The following is a 16835-nucleotide window of genomic DNA, read 5'->3' as shown; positions in this document are numbered from 1 at the left end:
TTATAGAAAGAGAATAACGCTGTATTTTTATTGTTTATTTGCACAGGGACGCAAGAACGGTACAATAAAAATATGGGGTGAATTTGCGAAGGACCGTGACGACTTTTCGTGGATAGTTTGTAAAAATCGACAAGCTCACGATCCCGAAAGACTGATGCTGACCCAAATAATACCGGGCGACACGCTCGTCCGAATAGGCGATCGTCTGCACGAGTGTCGAGCTGAATGGGGAATTCCTCAACACTGCGGTTGCCCGTTGTCAAAACCATCACCACCAAACGAAATTCTCCGAAAGTTAATAAGCGCCGATTCAGTGATAATTGCCAACGGGAACGTGACGCATGATGGAAAAGAAGACAAAAAGAGCAACGAGTCGAACGGCTCGCCAAATAGCAAAGCAAACGGAGAAGACAAGAATTCTCCTCTCAATTGGTTAGCCGACGTAGCTCTTCAGAATCAAGAGAAAAATGAGAGTAATTCGAGCTCCGATTCGGACGAGGATCGCGATGGTAATTATTCGACCCTGAGGGAACTTCTCATCAGGCCGTCAAACAAACCCAATGGTACAGGCTCCCGATCAAATTCACCTACCAACAACACCCCCGGTCCGAACTCCGGAGCCAATACAACGAGCGCAAATACCACGCAAAACAACACCGTCAGAGTAGGTAAAAAATCTAAAATGGACACTCTCGACGAAGTTATTTCGAGCGTGATCGAGCACAGTGTGAAGAAAGAGCGTGATGGCGGCATGGAGAATGACGAGAAACCGCGCGAACTCAAACACTTTGTACGTCGCTACAAATGGGCCCAACGGGGCAGAGAACCTCTGCCTATCAGAATAATGACTCTTATAGAGAGTAAGGGCCTCTACCCTGACGTTCCCCACTCGTGGCTCTGCGACGGTAAATTACTCAAGCTCAACGATCCGAACAATCCAAACAATTATAGAATATTCCAAGATCAATGGAAACGTGGACAACCGGTCATCGTTTCCGACGTCTCGAAATCACTCGATATGGAGCTCTGGCATCCGGACTCGTTCGCTCGCGATTTTGGTAATGATAAAAACGATTTCATCAATTGTATGACCGGCAACCTTGTGCCTAATCAACCGATGCGCAAATTCTGGGAAGGATTCGAACATTTCTCAAAACGTCTCAAGGACGAACGTGGCAATCCGATGCTCTTGAAACTCAAAGATTGGCCACCAGGAGATGATTTCTCCGAAATGCTACCCTCGCGATTTGCCGATCTCATGAAAGCTCTACCCCTCTCCGAGTACACACACCGAAACGGACGACTCAATCTCGTCAGCCGACTGCCAGAACGATGTGTTCGGCCTGATCTTGGACCTAAAATGTATACCGCTTACGGATCGGCTCTCTATCCCAAAAAAGGAACTACCAACCTTCATCTCGATATTTCCGACGCTGTTAACGTTATGGTCTATGTTGGAATTCCCAAAGACGGCGATAACGACGAACACGTGAAAGGTTCGCACATTTTATTCTTCAATATTTCAACATTTCGTCTCCTCATTCAAACATGATGAAAACACAATATTATTGAATAACCGTGATATGTTATTTATGAGCTTTTTAACACTGAAGTATTCCAAACTATTTTTTATTGCTTCCTCGATGATTTTTTTGCACATCAACATTTGTCAAATTTATTTGCAGAAGCGCTCAGAGCGATTGACGAAGCAGGCTGTGATATATTAACCCGTCGACGTGTGCGAGAACGCGGTGAAGCACCGGGTGCTCTATGGCACATCTACGCGGCTCGTGATGCCGACAAAATACGTGATCTTTTGAACGCTGTTGCGCTCGAACGTGGAGCCCGGCTCGAACCCCATCACGATCCCATCCATGATCAGAGCTGCTATCTCGACGGTCCTTTGAGAGAACGGCTTTATCGCGAATATGGTGTTGAAGGGTAAGCTAACTTGAAAAGTTTCATTCCACTTCGCATTTTCATTGAGCTCAATTACGAGGAAACATTAGAAATATTCAAGTAAACTATAATAATAATAAAGCATATATACTATGTTATTATTTAATAAGTCCAGTTTAATTTAGATTCATATTGGCTGTATTTCTTTAATCCAAAGGTTATCCTATGTACTATTTTTTCAGTTACGCGATAGTGCAATGTTTGGGCGACGCTGTTTTCGTGCCGGCTGGTGCCCCGCATCAAGTGCGAAATCTTCACAACTGTATCAAAGTAGCGGAAGATTTCGTGTCACCGGAGAATGTGTCTCACTGTTTCCACTTGACACAAGAGTTTCGAGCGCTCTCGGAATCCCACATGAATCGTGAGGACAAGCTACAAATAAAGAACATAATTTATCACGCGGTGAAGGACTCGCTCACTGTACTGGCCAATACGAAGGAAGAAGTATTGGCGAAGCACAGTAAGGCTAATAACGAGGTCAAAGTCAAAGAGGAGACGTAGCGTTGAGCCCCTCGTCATTGAAGATCGACAGATCTCAATTGATCAATAATCGAAAATCTCGCTCGCGCGCGTCTTTGTCGAAGCGCAAGCGAGTGCTGCAACGTGAGGCGCGGCGGCGGCGGATTCTCCGTCGACGAGTTACTCGATCCCTCGCTATACGGAAATCTCTCTCGGTGCTTCCTGTTTCACGTCCGCGGAGATATTATGTTACAAAGAAAAACAAAGTAAATGGACGAGACGACTTCGGAGAGGAGAAGATCCAAAGGGAGAAAATATATACTGATGCGCGCTTGAACGCGCAATTAATTGTTGTGATATTTGACGAGAAACGCGAGAGTTTGATTTAACGTTTTCACTTCCTCTCTCATCCTCTTCACCTGTTTTTCTTTTTCTTCATTTTAATTGGCTGAGCCAATGAAGATTGTTCGTTGTTTCATCGTTTAAGTTTCTTCTTATCACCTCATTACACATACAAACCATATATTTATCATAACTCTCAATCTGTTTCTCTTTCTCTTTGTCTTTCTCTTCCACTCACGTTTCTTTCTCTCTCTCCAAGTGTCCGTCTCGATGAAACGCGCGTCAAATCTCGGACATGAAGTCCGTCATTTATAACGACGTTTCAAAAACACTTTTTGGACTGAAGAGCGGGGGATGATACTCTCTAAAGGTTTCCCCTCTGGGCTAGAGAATCAACGTCATCCCCTACACGTCCAAACACAATTGTGATACCAGGAAGAAGGTCTTTGGATCATACGTCGTTTGTAATTAATTATATCGTGCCTGTATCCAATACACACTATTGTCTATTCTATTATCATAGAAAATAAATGTAGATAATCGATCATTGAAATAATGTTACGTATATAAAAAGAAGTAAAAGGAAAAAAACGACACTGAAAGAATTATCTACCAAGAACCGCGTGACCCGCCCCATCCAAACGCTTTTTGCGCATCCAAGCGCGCACAATCGTGTGCTCGGGTCGGCGAATTCTTTTTTTTTTTTTTTTTGTAATATATTGTGCAATTGGTAACTACTCGATTTATTCAACGAATCGCTATCATAAATCTATGTCGGTGTGTACGTTTCGGTAGCAATGAAATTTGTGGAAAAAGAAAATCTTGGAGCCAAACAAAAACAATAATGATTTATATAATTCCGAGTGAATTGGGATCGATCCCCGTGCGATCTTTGTGTTACAAATTTCAAAACAGTTGTACATTTGTACAGTTCGAAAGGATCACTGCCCTCCCGTTTTAGTCGCTTTCTTTTCATTCAGAACTGATTCGTCTCTATTGTGTTTTTATGATATTCTATTACATTTTATTCTTTTTTTTTTTTTTGTTTTTTAACCATTTCGATATAAAAATCTCGTTATCGCATGCATTAGAGACACACATTAACTGAATGCATTCGTAACTCTGTTGCCTTTTTGGTTCGAGGAATACGTGCCGTCCGTAAAAACAAAGAAACAAATGAGAGGAACACGTTTCTAACGTGCTTTTCATTATAACCAACGATCTTAGCTCGATTACTAACGAAACAACCAGATCGATGGGACGACAAACCTATCGGAAAAAAAAACTTTGCGCCCCTTTAACTTGCCTTGGACTTTTTTCGGCAATAGAATTGAGGCAGTACGGATCGCGAGCCAAGAACTGTGACGAAAGCGCAAAAATTTTGAGAACTAAAAGATTTGTTAACACGCCACGAAAAATCTGGTTTAAGATTTTGAAATAGATAACAGAAAAGCAGTGGTTACATGTAAACAATTGAGTGCCAATATTGATCGGTTTTAGGTTTTTATTTGCCCGCGCGATAAGCAAAAAAAAACTTTTCTGCGCTTTCTGTGAACAAAGAAAAATGTGTATAAAGAATTTTTCGTAACGGACGAATCGCCAGCGACAGACCGAGTTCCTGATGCGGAAACAAGTCTGTAATAAAGAACGTGATTGTTGAAAAGCGTCATGAAGAAAAAAAAAAAAAAAATGAAAAGAAAAGAACCTTAAAACGATGGCATTGTGAAATAGATAATATTTGATTTTTTTTTTTACTTTTTTTCTCATGACGTTTCATCCCAAGTAGAAATGTGTGTTTCGCTTCGAAAAAAATAACTTTTTTTTTCTATTCGTGTTTCATGAGCTCGCTCAACCAAGCCCCCAGCGTCACGGGGCAATTTTTTCGAAATGAGGAAGAATCATTAGCCCTTTCTGATGCTCTCGTCGATAATCGAAACGTTTGTTTTAAAGCGCATAAAACAGAGCAATGTTTTAGCGGTCTACGACGATACTACGAATGATAAAGACGAGAAGAAATCCTGAAATTCGCAGTTTCTTTGATCTCAACAATTTTGTCGAGCAACAACGACTTCGTAAAATAATATTTAAACGAGTAAACTCTCAAGTTTCCTAGTGAGTACACAAACACATGCAAACACATTTAATACACGTAACAAGAAAAATTATCCGTGGAATGATAATTGACTGCGCGTAAAGAGGGAGAGAAAAAAAACAATGATTAAATGACGAGATGGGAGTTGTGTAAAATTTTAGTGACGTACACTGTGTACCATTTAAGCAAATAGCAGCAGGCAAAAAAGTACTCGTTTTCTTGTATATATTATTATTAACAAAGAATTAACAAAAAATCTTTCATTTATATACACATTGTATGTATAGATATACATATATAAATATGAAGGAATGTAAAACATAAGAAAAAACAAACATTGAGTAGATTTTAAGTGCGAAACACACTCCAACGCTCACACAATGAATGAAAAAAGGAAAAAGAATGTTTTGAAAAAAAAACAAACAAACAAACAAACGGACACTCGACACCCCCGTAGTTAGGTAGGCTATTAATCTTATCATCTTCACGATAATTATAATAATAATTATTATCATTACGATTCATTATTATTAAGGAAGACACGATATTTAAATGTTGCTGGATAATGCCGAATATGAAAACTGGTAAAACGCAGCGTAAGTCTAAATGAGTGCGATAGTCGAAAAAAAACGTTGAAAATAAAACAGAAAAAAAATACAACAATGATGCGAGAGGGTGCGTGTTCCGAGTGTGTAAATGAAATTAAACAAAAGGCGAACTGAGAGATGAAAGATCACGGACTCTGTCTCGCGGTGAGGGCGTAGGGCGGTTTTATTCTAATTAATTAAATATATAAATAATAATGTACAGTCCATATTAATAATCGAAACTGTGAATGAATGGAGTTGAAATGGAAAAAAAATTATACCCAGTGTCCTGAAGCCACCGCGGCCGCCCTTCAGCCCTCCCCCAAGTCACGACAGTTGAGAACCGCGTGCCGGCGGGTCTGAGTATAATTTTTTGTACTGTGTAAATGTAAGAACATACGTTTGAATAAAAAAATGTTTATATTATGAAATTCTTGTCATTATTTCTTGTCTTATGAATTTTATCATTTTCAACCTACGGGAAGCCCTCGAAAGTGTTCCGTGGAAAAAGATTGTGGCACCTTCTTATGAATATCGGAAACTTGAGAAAATAAAAAATCGTAAATTACGAGTGATTCTCTTGCAGTAAAACTCAACTTTGAAATTGCCGGCATATTCGATGGTAGCGCCATCTCGAAAAAGTTCGAAGGTATTCGAAAATTTCGAAATTGTTCGTCACAAAAATTCATTGTTACAACCGGTCAAATAGAAAGTGTAAACATTTTTATATTTTAAATTTCATTGCTCAATCATATTTTGAAATAATTAAATTGAACAAAAATTGGAATAAAAATATTCATCGATGGTGATGGGATATTTAAGAAATAACGTTCAACCTCATCTTACGATACGACGAGGAAATATAAAAAGTATGCAATATCGTCGATCGAAGCGTTGGTGTCGTCGCGTATCGCACACGAGTCGCCATATTGAACGAATGTTGACTCTATGCGGTGTATGTAGGTGTTTACGCGGTACGATCAGGTACGCTGCTGAACACTCTCCGAGGTAAAATACGAAAGGTTGAATAAAGCGTGAAGTTAAAGAGAAAGAAAGAAAGTGAGATTATCGATTCGAAATATATTGTTCGTTGAATCGCTGATCGCGTTTGATATATTTCGGAGAAATTTGTTCGGTGCGCCGGGAATTTCAGGACGATAAGGATAGGATGAGCGTGAGCGACGGCACGGATAACCAGTGCTGCGAGACGACAACCGAGCCTTACGGAGTCGCCATGGGAGACGTCCTCGCCAAAGGATACTACAACGATGAGGAAAAATTGAAAACAAGTGAGCAAAGCACTGACGATTCCGAGGACGAAGACTCGCGATTGTCGAGCGAACGTCAAGCCGCGGACGGCGCTTCGGATGCCCTCGATGACATTTCCTCGCCCATCAATCTTTCTAGGCTAGCGCACACGATCGTGGTACCAATTTTTGTCATCTCCTCTTCTTCGCATCTCCGTTGTTTACTTTTTTCCATGGACTTTTAAAAATCTACGTGAATTCTCGTAATTGCTTTGATTTCTCAATCTCGCATAGGACGATCCTCCTGGAAATGACAGCTTTGACGATACTGCACTCAGGATAGAGCCTCAAGTCGCCAATTTAACCTCCGCTGAATCTACCTGTACAGATACAGAACATTCTCTTGATTGTTCCTACGCCGTTTGTCCCAATGATTGTTCCCAACATCCAGACAGTTTTTGCCCATGTGATACTTGTAAACTGTGCAAACTGAAGAGGTTAGTTTCTTCTCGTCTGTCATCAAGTAACCGCATTGGTAAAATACATCACAATTCTGTTGTTTTTTTTCTCACCAAGAGAGCCCAAGTTCCAGTCAGTGTTTGGCTGAAACAATTGAATCGTATCGGATCTATTTAAGGACCAAATTAGTTTAACTCAATTCTAAATGAAATTAATCAATTGATTAAACTAAATTAAATTAACTCTGAGTGGAACCAAAATTTGTATTGTCTCCCAATATTGCGGCCATTAATAATATTTTTGCATGATCTTGTTGTTTCAACAAAGAATCTACAAGTCAATGTCTTGATACGCAAGACATCAGCAGTATTATTGTACAACGCTGAAGTTTGCAACGTTGGAGTTCAACGAAATGATTTAAAGAAACCCCCAATAATTACAGTAATTCTCAAATTTTGTTACCTGCCGAATTTGCATTTCACAGTTTTTCAAGCTGCACCGATACTTTGTGAAATAAAAAATAATTGGTGAATTACAAATGTTTTTTTCGTTCATTTCGTTGGACTCCAACGTTGCAAACTTCAGCGTCGTATTATTGTGCATTAGCAAAAAAAAAGTCTAATCAGCAAAACAAGATAATAATCAAAAACACTGTATCAAATTTTGATCAGTTGAAAAATGCGAAATTTAAGATATTAATAAAATGAAATAAATATTTTTTTATTTTTCTTCAGGGCGATGATAGACGATGAACTGAAACGAGAAATTCGATGGCACAGACTTTGGACAGAATTGAGAGATCACATACGATCAGTTTTCGAAGCTGCACTCGAGGCTACGGTTGAACCGAATACTGTACAATATCAGTGCGATCCCTGTAGATTGAATCAGCTTCGAGAAAATGTTGTTCAGTAAGTTTTACTCCTGTTCAAATACTAAAAATGGTGAAAACCTTTGTGTACATAAAATATAATTGAGACTGTGCTCTATCGATACAATAATATTCATTTTTCCATGTTGCAGAATGTGCAAAAGAAATTCTCAGCAGTTGCTGCTTATGCTGATAGTACAAGCTCAGGAATTTGTGGTCGAGTTGAAAAATCGAATCAAAGAAACTCTCCACGATCATAGTTTGACTAATGTTGCAGAAATTTTCCTCACCAGTGGGTGCCACATTTTCTCATGTTTATTTCCCCAGATTGTTGCTAAGCGAAAGAAGTTGGTAATTTATATGAAATTAATTCTAGGAATCCTTGACGGCTACGATGCTTTTGTTTCTACAGCAAAACAAGTCTCAGATTTAGTGAAACCTGTAGAAGAAAGGCATTTGTTAAAATTCAATTTAACGTGGGAATTTTTTAATAAAGCACTTTACGAAAATCATATCTGGATTTCGGAGCCGTCGATGCGAAACGTCACTGGTTCGTTTACAACACAAGTACGTAATTTTTCATTCTTTTCTTTCAAATGAAAATGTGCTCCGAAGATGAATTTTGTGTTTACATTTGTATTCTTATTTTTTAGTTGACAAAATCGCGGAAGCGTCACAGTTATCAGGCACTTTTCGAGAGATACGTGGCATTCGTCGCGGAGATGATGAGGGTGGCTGAACTGTGGCCCGAAACGGAACGTTTAATCGTCAAGTGGAAGTGAGTAAAGTCGAATTTCCAAAACTCCCCAAAATCTCGTGGATTATATTGAGCGAAATTATTCAGTGACAAGCAGACTGCCGATCGGGGGCGCGCGTCAGATATTTCCCCTTTGGATTCGAGCAATGTTTCTTCGAGTACGGATATTCTGCCGCGATCGCAGGATAAGTGCGAAGGTTCCAACGAGGAGGAAATCGCTGAGGGAACGTTGCGGACTCCGGACTCTGTTCCCCATTCGTTAAGTAACGGCACGAGCGTCAATGTCAGCACCGAAACTAACGGGAAGGATAGCTTCTCGTCTCTTTCACCGATCACCAGAGGTTATTCATTATTGTTATCGCGAATGAGAATAACAGCCTTTCATTATATTTAATTTATTGTTTTAATATAAACTCACTATAATTACAGCTGCAAAAGCGATAGTACGCAAGGATTTCGAAGCGGAAGATCGCAAAGGACTTTTAAAGAAAAGGGCAAGCACGGGGAGCATTGCAAATAATCCTTTGCATGAATTAGACGTTGCGTTGCGACACAGAACCGATATCGTACAGGAAATTGCAAACGATTTCTCTGAAAGTATGGATCGTGAACCGGAGCGACAAATGTGTCAGTGTATTTACGAGCACATGAGGGAAATCGACGAAACCGGTCGAACCTGGTGGTCAGATTCGCCTTGTTTGTGCGTCCTAAATTTACGGTGGCTGTGCGGTGTTAGTAAAGCTTGTCCGTGTCTCTCTACTGGTTAGTTTTTAAACAGTTTATTCTTTCGCAATTTATACCTCATTTTTTCTTTCGTTATCATTCGTATTACATTTTTAGCACCAACGACAAAATCTTTACTCAACGAAAGGCCGGAATCTCCTACGTCGACAACACTCACGACGGTAATTTTCATTCATCTATACAAGAAAAACTGATCACCTCGTTCAAACTCTCCGTTGGGTGTATTTTTCAGATATTAGCCTTTAAATTTATCTCTTGCATTCGAATTAAATGTTTTTTTTTTCTACAGAAAGTAGCCCAAAAAACCTATTCATCATTTGTCCTGACGGATTTTATAATTTTTATATTTTCTAGCCAACTGTAAAGCAAACGAGGCATTCCACCACTCAAACAGCAAACTCCATGATAACAGACTCAACTTCGGTCGAAGAGGAAGAAGAAACTACGTCGAACGGTTCCTTAATATCAACTGCGACGGCGACGACGACGACGATGACGACGACGACGACGACAACAACACCGACTTTACCACCGACGACGCATAATCATAATCACAACTCGCCTCACCAGGGCCCTTGTAAGATTCGAAAAAAGCTTTTTTTCATGTTACGAATAGCCAGACTTTGAGGAATGATCAACTTACCTTCATGCTTTTGATATTGCTTCATTCAGGTTCCACACACAATCACTTTCACGGAACGTCGACTGACTCGACCAAAAGCACGGGATCGAGCCATCGAGCTCACAGTCACAACAATCACGCGTTACATATTTATCGAAAACATGCCAAGGTCGAGGAGATCAAGAGGATATTATGTAACGATTGTGAGTATTTATTCCCTTCATTTTTCTGTATATTTTCTTATATAAATGACCAGAAAAGAATCGTTGAACTGTAACGAAATGATAAAATTTATAAACGTACAAAAACAGTCCAAGTTGGTGTTTGTTTACATTTTTTATTTGAATTTTCGTACGAGATTTGATCGATGATTTGTATCGTGAGTTTTTGTAGGAAAAGTATCGTGCATGTGTGAACATTCTGTACAAATAATTTCTTCTTGATGTCATCATTTTGGATAAACCTTACTTCAACCATTAGATTTCATAGATTAACGTTTTCACGTTATCTTCTTCCACAGTTTGTTTGAATTTTTTTTTTCAGTGAGTCCTGGCGACGGTGATTGTTCAGATTCGGGAAGTAGCCAAGAAGACTCGTGCTCAACGAGTAGTTCAACACCCCGAGATTCTAGTAGGCATTGTGATTGTTGCTATTGCGAAGTTTTCGGTCCCGGTCTGGTGAGTATGAATTGCAAAACTATTCGTCCAAATTTCTCAGAATGCTCGACATATTTTGACGTTAAAAAATTAATTTTACCGAGAACGATAGAGATATGGATTTTTGTCGTTACAGCCATCAGTCGCCCCGGTCAGTAGAAATTATAACGAAATGCGTGAACGATTGAGACAATTGTTAACGAAGAAAAAGGCGAAAAAGTGTAAGGCCCCATGCAGTCCACCAAAAAGTCCCGCCGAATCGTCGATCGCCTCGAGCACGAGTACAGATCACAAAGCAACACCTCCATTGCGGAGTGCTCCCTCGAGATCGAATACCCCGATACCTCTAGTTTCAACGATTCAACCGGAACAGAGAGATCAACGGGACCTCGAAGCTCTTCTTGAGTTTATCGAGGGTAACCAAGGTACAAAAAAAGACAATAAGAAGACTGAGAAGAAAGCTAGACAGAAACAACGTAAGGTGAGAAGCGAATAATTGAGTTCAGTGTTTAGTCGTTTATTTTTTAATTCTCTTGACTTACTGGTTTTTTTTTCGTCACAGCTCGACGAGATGCTAAGGAAGGAGAAGGAAGAAGCTGACAAGCAAAAACTTATAGAATTACAGAAAAAAACGCCTGAAGTTACGATCACGGTGGTAGATCCCTTAAAACCGATTTCGCAGAGGTTGCCTCAACGCAATTTGCCTGAAGTTTCAATACTGCCGGCCACGGTGACACCAGTTGTGTTAGCTCCTCAAAATCAGGCGAATACTAGTAAAAAGAAGGAGAAACAGGCACAGAAACAGCAACAAAAACAGGAGAAGCCAGCGGAGAAATTTGTAGATACGAATAGCGGGAAAAGCAAAAATTCTACGATATCGGTAACGCCGATCAATATGAACGTTTACGATTTCGTTGTGCGTGATAGCGCAACTGATAAAACGAAACGTGGTGCCAAATCCGACAATGGGAAAAATGTTAAAGTTGCAAATTCGAAGAACGACAAAGTACAAAATGTCGTGCCCGCGCCGGTTGTTGTCCCGCCTGCAAATAATGATACAGAAGTTAAATTGACGAAAAAGGAGAGGAAGAAATTGAGGCGTGAAATGAAAAAGTTGGAAGAGGCCGAAACGAAAGAACCGGAAGTCGTAGTGAGTCCAGATAACAAACCGCAAATTGTGACAATCAAGCGCGTCATGGAATCGAACAATGCTGAACCGACTGTCACTATAACTCTTAAAGGCCAAACTCCTGCGGAAGACAAAGTTTTGTTCACCCTCGTCAATGGACAGACGAAAGAGCCGGGTTCCGCGAAAACGGAGCAACAGCAGATTCAAGCGACGAGCGGTAAGAAGAAAAAGAGCAAAGGGAACAGCGGGGGCAATCAGAACCAAAATGGCAATCAATCACAGCAGACAGGAAAAGTCCAAGCGACCACGAAACAACAAACCTTGCAGAAAGGTAACGATTCCAAAGTTGGAAAGCATCAGCAACAACAACAGACTAACAATGAGAAATCTAAAGGTAAAAAAGGTTCGGAAGAGAAAAAAGTCTTGCAGGAAAGTCAGCTGAGCAATATCGAACCTAAGAGTACAAAGTCGAAGAAGGAAAAGAAAAACGCGGAATCGAAGCAGATCGTAGCTCCGGCAACTACAGCGAAAAGTAAAAATTTACAGTCGCAACAACAACAAACGCAGCAGAGCTCCGGTAAAAAGCAGAACAAAGCAAACACGACACAGCAGACTCCTGTCACCCAAAAATCACAACAGAATGCAAATGCGCCCAGTGAAAATAGCAAGAAAAAGTCAAAGGCACAACGGCAACAACAAAACGAGCAGAATGCTCAAGCGAACCTTCCAAAGAGTAAAAAGAAGCCCGAAGTTGCAACAAACAATAAAAAGCAGCCTGTTGAAAACGAGAGTCAAAAAAATCGAACAAAGAGTAATCAAACGACGATTAAGCAGCAAAGAGCGAACGACGAATCGACGAAAGATATTTCTGAACGTCATAACGCTCTTCTCAGTAGCCAGCTCAAGGACTTTGGTCCAACCTCGAAAATTAATATAGAGAATCTCAAATTACCACCAGGTATTACAATCACGAAAGTTGACGCGCCAGCCAAGTCTCTTCCCATCAAATCTGCTCCGATGCCTAAACCCGTAACTGCTACCAAACAAACAACCATTATCGCAGCACCGATGAGCGGCGTGCAGTCCAGTTACCCTGGTCCACAGACTGCTGGCAATGTAATCGTTGTCGATACAGGAAAACTTAAGCAGGATCTCCTTCCGAAAAATAACGATAAATCTAAAGGTAAATTCAAATATCGTTCTTTCATTTCTCCCGTGTAGTAAATTTGTTTAAATTTTGATAAACGGTTTATCAATCTTAGAAGTACACTCCGAGGCCTCATGAACTCGAGAACAGTAGAAAGCCCACAGTTTTTCTAGCAATAAATTCTAACGTCAGCTACTTGTTATTCAAAGAATATAAATTTTCCGAAGTTTTGATCTAGTTCCACCTGAACCGTGACATTGATAGGCATCTCACGAACCCGATTAGTACCAATCGACATTAAAACAGGGTTCATTTGTTCGGAGATGAATTTTATTTTACATAATTTCTTTACCAAAAATTAGTATCGAAAAACTCTGGTTTAAAATAAAAAGGTAATTTCGTTTTTAATAGATTTTACAAATTTAAATTTTTGCTTTATTCCTCCTCAGAACCTCAGAAAGACTCGCAGGCAGGTTCGACCGCAGTATCAGGCAAGAAGAAGAAAAAGAAGAAGGGGAAGAATTCGGCTGTTGTTGGAACTGGAGTAAGCGTTGGGAATGGTTCGAGTCGAGGTGGCAATGATTCAGGGAAGGAGAACGGCGACGAGTCAGCAAAAATAGTGCACAATCCTGGCTCGAATATGATCACGATAAGGAATCCGGCGTTTGGTCCCGCTCCGAAGATCGATACGACACCGCAGGCGGCGATAATAAAAGTTTCGGAGAACGGAATGGTCACGATAAGGAGTCCGGCGCTTCAGCAAGCCATAAATGCGGGTTTGACGCCTCCGTCGCAGCCCGATTTCGTTGTCAAAGGTGATCCTTCCTTGAGCAACAATAATAGCTCGATTACGAACAACAGATCAACGTTGACACCCACCAATTCGACGAATCACAAAAATGCGAACGGTATTGTTTCACCGAGTTTGGCGGAGTTTCGAAGTAGACTCACGGCAGATTGCACCTCGTTACCTGGGCTCGCAAACATTCACATCAGCAAAGTGACCAATGGTCAACCGATCCCCGAGCGAGGAATCAATCTCCGAGGCACTAGCGTCACTCTTACTAAAGTCAGATCTCCGGACGTGCCCATCTCGACATCTCTCGTTAGTACCAAAACGAATAACACCGCCAACATAGAGGAAGTTCAGCAAGCCAAAACCGCTGTTAGAGAAGCCATTAACGCTACTATTAACGTCCCCGCTACTAGTAGCAAAGGCAAGAAGAAGAAAAAGCGTGGCAATGGGACTAAACACTCCGGGGATGACTGGAATCTCGTTGGTGAGAAACACAAATAATCATAATAATTGAAACGAAAAATTTTCGTTTACAACCGCTGGTACCTTTCACGATCGTTCGATTTTTTCTCTCGTTTCCTATCCTCGACAGTCTATTTGAGTTTGTACGTTTTTATGCCTTACTGAAAGCATTTCATATTGATGAGAGAAAAATACTCGACTGCGATTACATTTGCTATTAAACAAACTTTGGCATCATACTTATTTTTACTTTGTTAATAGTTTTTCTTGTTGAACAAGAAACAATACTCTAGAGTTTTACATAATTCGTTTTGACTTCTCTCACTGACGAGAAATATTTTTTCGAACAAAAGAACGAATGAATTAGAGAGCGCGGCAGTTACACATTGTTCTCGGTTACTGGCAATCTGCACACTTGTAAAAAAAAAACGAATAAACAAATGTCGAAAACGCAGATTCGATTGTGATATTAAATATATATTAGACGCTTACAGTTTAAAACTTATGGATTGGAAAATACAAAAACGAACAACATATTTTTTTAATGCTGCAGAATATTGAAATAAATGATAAAAAATAAAATAAACATTATTTTTGTTTTATGAAGGTTTTCTCTCTTTTCCCAATGGAATTCACATTATTTCCCAATTATTATCATTGCCCGGGTTAATTTTCTAGGGTCAAGTTCCATTGTTTTTGTCTTACACACTCATCATACACATTTATACAGTTTTGACAATTTCTCAGAGCTACCGCAAATCGCACGATCGCTATCTTGTTTCGTAGTCACTCGTTGATACAAACCGGTTATTTCGTATTACGATAAAACAAGAATTAAAAAAAAAAAATTAAAATGAAGTAGTAACAAATTCAATCGTAGATCAAATAACATTCTTTCTCTCATATGTCGCTGATATTATTTCCAAATGTGTAAGTATTGAGAGCGTGTCCTTTTCCAGAGAGTGTATTCACGCCAAAAGATATAGACCTCGAAGATGGAGAAATGGACGATGCGGAGCGCGAGTTAGAGGCGTTCAAACGTTTCTGTCTACAATCTGTGCCACCACCGAGGAAGGAAAAGGTCAATCTTAATATCAAGGACATCGTATTGAAGAAGAAGTCGTCGTCGTCTTCGTCATCGTCGTCTTCGTCGGGAGGAGCCGCTGCGCCGGTTATCGCTGCGAATTAATATCGTTATTAGGACCTATTGTGTTTTTGAGGATTTCGAAAGGTTCGCCCGAACAATAACTGCCATGGTTAGCGCTTTAGTCGCAAAAGAAAAACAAAAACACATGACAAACAAACCCGAACAACATGCAAGATTTGTCCGACTATTTTTAGAGTCGAATTAACAAGGAATCACGGTCACAAAAATACAGTTTGGCGGGCAAACGAGTGCTTTTTTCAGTACAAAAGAGTGCCGCGAAAATTTTTATATAGGCCCGAAAGTTAGGAAAAAAAGCGAAGAGTAATCGGAAGAAAAAAAACGGTTCTATCACTGTTGTCGGGGTAGAAAAGAGTGAGAGAGAAACTGAAATTGTATGATTGCGAGTTCTCTCCTGTCTGGATGAACGAAAATCGTCACACACGTGAACCCGTTAAAAAATATTGTAAATGTCTCGTTGCGTTGAACGCAAATGCATCACACTCTCGTCCGTTTTGTGACGCTCGATCGCGCTGTGCACGCTCCGCAAATTGTGTACACCGAAGTTTAGGAATTTTATTATTATTATTATTATTATTATTATTATTATTATTATTATTATTTAGTGTATTGAAGGCATCACGTTAAACACGAGAGCTGACTAAGAGAAACAAGGATTAAAATGAGGAGTAAAGAAATAGGAGCGAAAGAGAGCATGAAAAAGTAATCGTCGCGTGTGAGACAAATTTGAAATGTTGAGTGATAAAGAAAAAGACGAAGAGTGCGGCGATCGATAGAATAAGGACGCAAAGGGTGAAAAAAGAGCCTGGCGCGTAACGTCAAACGTCTCGCGGGCCTTACCGTTGTGACAAAAAAACACATACACACACACAAACACCTACACATGCCTGTCGAAGAGCTTCGAAGCTTTCGACAATCTTTGGGCACAGGAACTTTCATTGCCCAATTACAAAAACAATGCATTTTGTACGACGAGCTTTAGTTATTAATTCTGTATGTATGTATAATGTATCTGTGCGTAGGACGTGGCAACTCTGAATGTCAAATTCAGTTTTCTATCGTCGAGATATACATATATATATATATATATATATATAAATTTTCAATTTATCCAGCGGGGATACTTGATATTCAGGCTCTCCGATGATCGTAATCATCGATCGTCACCACCCCACTGGATACGAAAAAAAAACAAACAATTGTAGAAGTTGCGAGATTTCGAAATGATCGTTATCACTACGAAGAATCATCATTTCAATGTCTGTCACAGTTTATTGGTTCGTTTTTTTCTCTTCTCTTTCATTCTTTCCAATAAAACAGAGAAATCGATTATAATATTTA

General features: G+C 39.9%; 2 protein-coding genes and 1 non-coding gene across 6 annotated transcripts in view; all 3 read left to right on the top strand.

Moving 5' to 3' along the window:
• The window catches only part of Kdm3 (Lysine demethylase 3), a 165990-nt gene extending 160120 nt beyond the window's left edge, over window positions 1–5870 (top strand). For all 3 annotated transcript variants that reach the window (XM_043415470.1, XM_043415469.1, XM_043415468.1), the window contains 3 exons: window positions 47–1496; window positions 1686–1941; window positions 2142–5870. In XM_043415470.1, coding sequence (XP_043271405.1) covers window positions 47–1496; window positions 1686–1941; window positions 2142–2460 — 2025 coding nt within the window. In that variant the 3' untranslated portion in view covers window positions 2461–5870. The remainder of the gene's footprint in view (window positions 1–46; window positions 1497–1685; window positions 1942–2141) is intronic.
• LOC122408613 (small nucleolar RNA SNORD36) lies at window positions 1545–1617 on the top strand. The gene has a single exon (XR_006260505.1). It is a non-coding gene; the product is annotated as a small nucleolar RNA SNORD36 (small nucleolar RNA).
• A 537-nt stretch (window positions 5871–6407) lies between the features above and the next one.
• On the top strand, window positions 6408–16835 carry LOC122407695 (serine-rich adhesin for platelets). Of its 2 annotated transcripts, none has more exons than XM_043414064.1 (17): window positions 6408–6423; window positions 6593–6865; window positions 6981–7183; window positions 7880–8056; window positions 8169–8308; window positions 8393–8583; window positions 8670–8794; window positions 8861–9114; window positions 9203–9535; window positions 9614–9678; window positions 9872–10094; window positions 10190–10342; window positions 10683–10816; window positions 10932–11276; window positions 11358–13107; window positions 13521–14351; window positions 15289–16835. In XM_043414064.1, exons 2-17 carry the CDS (start codon window positions 6608–6610, stop codon window positions 15516–15518), a joined length of 5412 nt encoding a protein of 1803 aa, XP_043269999.1. In that variant the 5' UTR covers window positions 6408–6423; window positions 6593–6607; the 3' UTR covers window positions 15519–16835. The 2 variants fall into 2 exon arrangements, with proteins under 2 accessions (XP_043269999.1, XP_043269998.1); XM_043414063.1 differs by having other exon boundaries at window positions 6419–6447.

This window comes from Venturia canescens, chromosome 3 (assembly GCF_019457755.1).
Source record: "Venturia canescens isolate UGA chromosome 3, ASM1945775v1, whole genome shotgun sequence".
NCBI classification, from domain to species: Eukaryota; Metazoa; Arthropoda; class Insecta; order Hymenoptera; family Ichneumonidae; genus Venturia; species Venturia canescens.
The sequence above is the reverse complement of the archived record's forward strand: the minus strand, read 5'-3'. Positions and strand labels throughout refer to the sequence as shown.

Bases quoted from the DNA above. Each gene is read 5' to 3' on its own strand.
- LOC122407695 (XM_043414064.1), top strand. From the start codon at position 6,608: ATGAGCGTGAGCGACGGCACGGATAACCAGTGCTGCGAGACGACAACC. The intron at 6,866-6,980 runs GTACCAATTTTT...AATCTCGCATAG, and splicing joins GGCTAGCGCACACGATCGTG to GACGATCCTCCTGGAAATGA. The intron at 13,108-13,520 runs GTAAATTCAAAT...ATTCCTCCTCAG, and splicing joins AAATAACGATAAATCTAAAG to AACCTCAGAAAGACTCGCAG.